Source organism: Arachis ipaensis, chromosome B05, assembly GCF_000816755.2.
Source record: "Arachis ipaensis cultivar K30076 chromosome B05, Araip1.1, whole genome shotgun sequence".
Lineage (NCBI taxonomy): Eukaryota > Viridiplantae > Streptophyta > Magnoliopsida > Fabales > Fabaceae > Arachis > Arachis ipaensis.
Window position 1 is genome coordinate 628,096 of NC_029789.2, and position 7,745 is coordinate 635,840.

The 7,745-nt window shown below is 35.7% G+C and overlaps 2 protein-coding genes and 1 pseudogene across 2 annotated transcripts; 1 reads left to right on the plus strand and 2 right to left on the minus strand.

Moving 5' to 3' along the window:
* LOC107639906 lies at positions 2,077 to 3,078 on the minus strand. The gene has a single exon (XM_016343466.1). It carries the CDS (start codon positions 3,076 to 3,078, stop codon positions 2,077 to 2,079), a length of 1,002 nt encoding a protein of 333 aa, XP_016198952.1.
* Positions 4,519 to 5,619, minus strand: LOC107639907 (agglutinin-2-like). The gene has a single exon (XM_016343467.2). It carries the CDS (start codon positions 5,547 to 5,549, stop codon positions 4,686 to 4,688), a length of 864 nt encoding a protein of 287 aa, XP_016198953.1. The 5' UTR covers positions 5,550 to 5,619; the 3' UTR covers positions 4,519 to 4,685.
* LOC107639909 overlaps positions 6,428 to 7,745 on the plus strand; it is an 8,515-nt pseudogene continuing 7,197 nt past the window's right edge.

Sequence of the window (7,745 nt, forward strand, 5' to 3'; positions counted from 1 at the left end):
AAAAAAAAAAAATATTTGAAAATTACTAAAATTGCGAAATATTGTCTACACATCACTTTCATTTATCATAATTTCGAAAACTAATATTTTTGTTAATAAAACAGCATAAAAATCTAAATCCTACATTTACTACTATCTTTACAACATTTAAAGATTGATAAATTAATATTTTTAACCCTTCAAAAAGATGTTTTCAAGAACACTTAAGAAGATTTGGTTTTATATTTAAAAATTATAGTTTTATATAACAAATTACAATAGATTCATTAAAATATATTAAGATGATAATATTTGTAATATTTTTTTTGACGTAAAAACAAAGAAAATCACTAAACAAAATCTGAAGATGACACACACATAATTGAATAGCTCAAGAAATCAAACTAGATGACGACGATGAATACATATGAACGCAGAAAATGAAAAAAACAACATTTAGGAAAAAAATAGAGTATACAAAAGTAAACTCAAAAAACTAAATGGTGAAGAAATGAAATAAAAATACACCGAAGATGAAAAAATAAAATAGATATTTATAGTCAAAATAATAAATTATAATTCTTTTTTTTATACAGTATATCAATTAAATTTAATATTGTATAAAAATTCATCTATCATTTTTTTCTATAATGATAGACAATACAATATAATGACAAGTCTATTTAGTACGGCTAGGTTGTATTTTTGATTAATATGTTATTGATCAATAGAACATTACCCTAGAGTGTAGTGTTCTTTGAAAAAATGTACTCATAATTCATAAGTATTGTTATAATAGTTTTTATGACTATGAGTCTGAGATTGAATTTGATGCATAAATAACTGAGTTTATTTTGTCTTTCTTTGGTTGGTTTATGTAAATTGAAAGAGGAAAAGAATGTCACGTATTGTTGAATATGAATTTTGTAATAGTATTTTTTTTTTTTTTTGAATGAAAGCTCAACACAACAAGTGGAGCATAAGTACCAGCAGCATAGAAAAACCAAATTAAAAGCTAAATAAATAGACCGAACAAACGAACTGTAGATACCCTTTTGTCATCTCCGGCATTGCCATCAACAACAGAAAGGGTCAACCCCTAACCACTCCTTATAGCTCAATGTAGACATGTTGATAATTTCCTCAACTCCTTTTCCTTTGTTCTGAAAAATCATTCGGTTCCGTTCCAACCATAAGTTCCAGATGATCGCGCATAAACACACCATCCATCTCTTGCACTCCTGTTTTGTACTTGAACTCTCAGTCCAGCTCTGGAAGTGGTCTTTTACTGCACCTGGGCAAACCCACTGCATTCCAACATATGACAACCAAGCACACCATACCTGCCAAGCAAAGCTACAACCAAGAAATAGGTGGTGGATATATTCTACATTACTGTTACATAAAACACACAAAGTATCTTGTTGGGAAATGATCCCAAGTCGACTCAGTCTCTCCTTTGTATTAACCTTGCCAACCAGGACAAACCAGACAAACAACTATACTCTGGGTGGGACAAGGCCTTTCCAAATGGTCCTAGTGAAGCTGTAGCTATGTATATCCTCTGGAGCCATTTTCACCTGCAACACCTGCACAAATGAGTTAGTAGAATAAATTCCTTGTTTATCATACTTCCATACAACTCTATCCTCTCTCCCAAGATCAAGTTTGACCAGCCTCAGAGTGAGGTGAAGCTGGTTTACTAGATCCAACTCCCATTGGAACAATTCTCTCCTCCACTGAAAATTCCATATCCAATCTAACCCATCCCAAAACCCACAATCCCCTATCATTGATCCTGCTTGGTTTGAAACCGAGAATAGCCTTGGAAAGCGGTCTTTCAGAGAACCTCCATGAATCCAGATATCCTCCCAAAACCGAGTTCGTCTCCCATCCCCCACCTCCATAGACAACCCAGTAAGCATCTTTTGTCGGATTTCTTGACTCTTGAACTGTAACTGACAGATATCCTTCCACGGACCACCTCGGATAGGTAGTTCCTGAGAGAACAGGGGCTCATTTGGATTGAGGTTGTTACAGGAACATACAACCTTCTTCCACAGAGGACACTCCTCTTTAGAGAACCTCCACCACCATTTAAACAGAAGAGCTGAATTTGCCCATCTCAGGGGACCTCTCTTGATGATATAACTCTTTGTAAAACTCTCTGATGGCAGTTTGAATCCTAGCTTGATTCCTTATCAATCTTCCATTAATAGCTAATGTATCAATCCTGTTATTTCGCCTTCTCGCCGAAGCTAAGTTATGAAAGTATCTCGTATTTTTATCCATGTCCCTTGCAAGCCTCGACCTTGACATCTGCTTCCAATGTAATTCTTTCCTCAAATACCATTTCTCACAGCACTTAACTAACGCCTTCCTTCTTGCTTCCACTGTCTCATCATAGTTTCCATTCCCAATCATGTCATCAATCTTCTGTATCTCTTCCTCAAACTTCAAAATTTTCCTGTCCATATCACCAAAGTTGTCTCTGTGCCATCTCCCCAAAGGAACCGTCAATGCCTTCAGTTTATCAGTGAATTGTATCTCTCCCAGCCCTCTCCATTCCTCCTTGACCATCCTTAGAAACCCTTCATGAGTAAACCACGAATCTAGACTTCGAAACGGCCTCGGTCCAACTCTTAGTCTCTTCTCTTCCACTATGATAGGACAGTGATCTGACAACCCCCGTGACCCACCTCTCAAACGAGTCTCCGGGAATGCCTCAAGCCATTCCAAGCTAACCAAAACTCTGTCAATACGGCTACATGACTGTCCTCTGAACCATGTAAACTTACGGTCTGAAATTGGCAGGTCCACCAAACCCATGTCATGTACCCAAACCTTATAGTCCTGTGCCGACAGAGATAAGCTCTCTAGACCTCGCCTTTCTTCCACTTGGGCAATCTCATGAAAGTCCCCCAGAAAACAACAGGCGCCTGGACATAAGCCAGCCATGTAACTCAGCTCCTCCCACACAACACGTTTCTCATCTCTAATGTGAGCCCCATAAACCAAGAAAAATGCACAGTTAACAGACTTCTCTGATAGTACCCCTTCAACACACAGCCATCGTTCACCTTTAAAGCAATTTCGCATATTAAAAAAAACCATCATCCCACATTAATAACAAACCACCAGAGACACCAACAGACTCCACATATTAGTGCAGTGACTTAAAGTAAATTTTACTTCATCATCGTACAGAATTGGTGCTACTAAATACTAATTGTCAAATACCAATAATAATGGAGGGAAAAAAATATTGATCTTAATTCCTTATTATTATTGATGTATTCTCATAAGTAGAGAGCTACAAACAAAAGGCCAGAAAGCTCTATCAATTAAAGAGTGGGAGGAGATGATGCGAAATTTAAACGAGAGAAACTAAATATATGTGAGACTTTAAAGAAGTAAAGTTAGAGTTGATGATTTTGAGTCATTAACGTTAATGATATGATTAAAGTACCTAGAAATATTAGAAAAATAATAATTTAAAATTATTTTATTTAATTTAATATTATAAATTTATTTTAAATAATTAATAAATATAAAATAAGATAATTTTATAAAATAATTTAAATTAATTTTTATTATTTTTCAAATATTTCTAAAAATACTATTGTAATTAAGTTTTTTGTCTTTATTTATGAACATCAGCCGAAAATATATGCATTGTACATTACAATTTTTTTTGTTGGTATTTTATTATAAAAAAATAATTTTCATTTTTTATTAAGAGGAGTGTCAGTAGAATTTGTGATATTTAGCCATTAATTAGTCATCATTATCAATATTTTTAATGGTGTGAGATAAGATTTAATGGTGTAGAATTAATCATTTTTTTTATGGTTAAGTGCAGGCTTTAAATACTATTTTATTTGGGATTTAGGGTTTAATGGGTGTCATGCTCAAATATAAATAGACATGCATGATATCATCATTATATAAGTCATTTAATTTGAAATAGCATAATTTGTTATTACAATTAATATATGTATTGCCCACAAACAAATTAGAAAATTAAAATAATTTTCTAACAATCTCCCACTTGAGTTATACATATATTATTTCTTGACATAATTACACCTTATAAACTTTATGCGCGCATCTGAATGCTATTTCTCTCATTACTTTAACAATTTGGTCCGTCTCATTCATTAGATATGGAACTACCGCAGCTTTTATCACATTAATGTCGCGACTAAACCACGCCAATCACCATCCTAATATATTTAACGACATAGATTAAATTTGTATGAATAATATGGATTTCAACAAAAGTGCCCGACTCCTAGACTTTCTCTTTTATTAAAATGCCTTGTACACCAAAAGGAGTGCTAAGAGATTAGCAACTTTTGTTATTTGTAACCATCAAATAACAATTAATAACAATTTTAATGATATAAAATTAGTGTAAAATTTTCTCCAATAACTCACTTTTATCAGAATTTAGAAAAGTTGCTGCACTAAACTTTTCCATAATATGCATTCCAATCACAGTAAACACAAAAGCGACGATGAATATTATAAAAGGAAGAACACATAAATAAATCTTTTTATTAATTTTCATTTTGTCAACTTGACGAGTTCCCCAAGTACAGGACACAATAAATAAAAAGAAGAGAAATCAAAGCACACAACTAGGAAAACATTACGTTCTTATTGAAATAATGGCAAAAACCACTCCAATTCTGGTACTGAATCTATAGGGCAGCTTCGAAATGGAAGCTAAAAATGTCATGCGTTTCAACCACATCACCGGTGGCAGCAGAGAAACCAACCCTCACATATTCCGGCAAAACACTCCTCAAATCAACATTGGCGGAGAGTGAGACGGTGGCATTGCTTATCCCAGGGTAACTCACAAACACACTCAACCTTTTCGTTTCAGAGTTATAGTTTATGCTCGCTGACCCAACCGCAAATGACGGAATGGAATAAGCCGGCCAGTTCGCCGTCGCCACCGACTTAACAGACCCAACGTCGATTCCAACGTGAGGGGCTTGAGTTATCGTTGCTGCAGGAGGGTCCCATTCGTTAGGGAAAGTATCGAACTCAATAGCTAAGATTTGGTTCTTGCTTGGGTCTAACGCTGTTTTAGGGTCGAAAAGACCAAGATACCCTCCGGTGGAATTCTGGGGTATATCCTGTCTTAGTGGTCCAAGGAAGAAAGCGAATCCATCCCCGCGGACTTCTGAATCGCCAGGGTTTACTACGAAAGTAAACCCTGCGGTGAAGTCCGCGAGGTTTCCGGTATTTCTATCCCAGATATGCACCGGTGTTGCATGCACCAGCCGGCCGACACTGTTTTGGAGTGCTTTTCCTTGGTAATCAGTTTCAGTCAAGTGTAGAATTCCGGCACTGGATATTGAGGCATCGGAAAAAAGGCCTAGGTTTGGGTCGTTGGGGTCGAAAGAGGAGAAGCCAAAGTCAACGGATTCATAGTCCGGCGGTGTTGGGAATTGTGAGTTAACACTATTGTTAAATAATTGAAGCAAGAGCAAAGAGATGAAGATTTTGAGTGGAGAAGAAAGTGGCAGATATGATTTTGAGCTGAAGAAAGCCATTTTGTGATGAATAATGTGTGTGAAGTGTATGATGTCTGGATCGGAGCGAAAATGATTATATATAGAGTTGGGAAATTAAATTGCCGGAATAAGGCGACTAGACAGTTCATGCAACTCATGCCATATTTGACAGCTACAATTATTTTTTCTGGTGGCAAAACCGATGGCAAGTTTTTCCATGAAATGTCCGAAATGTTAGGTCAAAAAGGATATTATATTTCTTTTCAAAATGATTTGGCAATTGGCAATAAGCAAGAATAAACTTTGTATATTCTACGAGGAAGTATAGGAAGCCAATAGAATATATGTACAATGTGTACAATGAGGGTGTAGGGATGTTTGATCAGTAGGATATCAGATGTTTATTATCCTTGGTACTTGGATGGTTATTCTGGATAGTATGAATGTATTGTGTTTGAGAAATTAGTAGTATTTTATTCTGGATGTTTCATATTGAACTAAATAAACAGTCCATTGTATACATTGTACATATATTCTATTACCTCCCAAACGAAATTCATATTCTATACTGTGAAAGGTTTTTTTAACTATACAATAAATTTTAAAAAGAAAAACAAATTACCTTGCTCATATATATCATAGTTTATTAATCTAATAACCTCTTAAAAATATGGACTAAACACACAAGTTGAAACAAATTCGTCAGTTTCTCCTTGGGACAGAGGTTACGTCCACAAACATCTAGACAAATATCTCATATATAGTTAAACTTTCTTGCTCTTTTCACCAATGCTTTGACCAAAATTGCTGGCTACCTAGTTTAATTCGGCCTGCTTATTTATTTTATTTTTCTAACGTCAATTCAGAAGATCTCGCCTCCTATATATATGCATTCTCTACTTGCTCCATTCATCATTAAACACAAGAACACAACCACTATTGGTTATCACTCAAAATACCACAAAAGATGGCCAACTCCGACCAAAAACTCCTAATGATCTTCATGTTTTCACTCATGCTCATAACCATTGCCAAATCAGACTCATTGTCCTTCAACTACCCACGTTTCACGCCGGGTCTTAGAAATCTTCTGTTGGACGGTGAAGATTCTAGCATTTCAGGTATTAGAGTTATGAGAAACATTACTGAGTCGGTCAAATAAAATAATGTAGCTATATTGTATAGTTGTACTCATAAATAATCGTCTATATATAAGTAGTACTGTACTACATAATATAATGAGAATAAAATATCAATAATTTATGTATATTTATATGTTTTTTTTTCATAGCATAATAGTTTACTAAAATAATATTTTACTTTAAGTAACTTGAACTTTTATATTGATTTTTAAGCGACACTCATATGTAATTGTTTTTATTTGATAATTGAATTGTAATTTAATCATATTCAATTGTCAAAGTTTTCACTTTGATTTCTATTTGACTTAATGATCTTACTTCTCTATTACCTATAATTCTCCACCAATAACAGATGGAGCGCTACACCTGACCAAAACCGATCCGAATACAGGCAAAGCTCTTCCAGACCGTTCTGGTTTGGCCTTATTTTTCGGAGCAGTTCGGCTCTTCAACAACCGAACCGGCGAAGTTGCAGACTTCACTACAGAATTCAACTTCACCGTGAAAACAAACGGTGTGCAACCTCACGGCGACGGGTTCACCTTTTTCCTCGCATCACTCGATTATGAGTTCCCAGACAACTCGAGTGGCGGATTCCTTGGACTCTTCGACTCTCAAACTGCATTCAATGCCTCTGCAAACCAGGTTGTGGCGGTTGAGTTTGATACCTTTGGGAACACTTGGGATCCTCCCTACTCACCATACCCTCACATAGGAATCGATGTTAACAGCGTCAGATCGGTGGCCACTGCGAAATGGCCAATGGATTCTGAACCAGATGGTGCAATAGGGAAAGCATCTATAAGATATGGGTCATCCTCAAAACTGTTGAGTGTGATTGTTTCTTATCCAAACAGTACCGTACCTGTAACTACTTTATCGTATCCGGTTGATTTTGCGAATGCTCTGCAATCGGAATGGGCGCTTGTTGGATTCTCTGCTTCTACTGGTGATTTGGTTGAGACACATGACATTCTTTCATGGTATTTCCGTACTTCCTTGTAGAGCAAGGAATAGTACTGATGGGAAGCCAAGAGAAGAGAAAAAATGGAGTGCATGTAGGGAGACTATTTGAGGAGTTAGCTATGTTATG

Coding starts and splice junctions, on each gene's coding strand:
- LOC107639907 (XM_016343467.2), bottom strand. CDS start 5,549: ATGGCTTTCTTCAGCTCAAAATCATATCTGCCACTTTCTTCTCCACTC.
- LOC107639906 (XM_016343466.1), bottom strand. CDS start 3,078: ATGCGAAATTGCTTTAAAGGTGAACGATGGCTGTGTGTTGAAGGGGTA.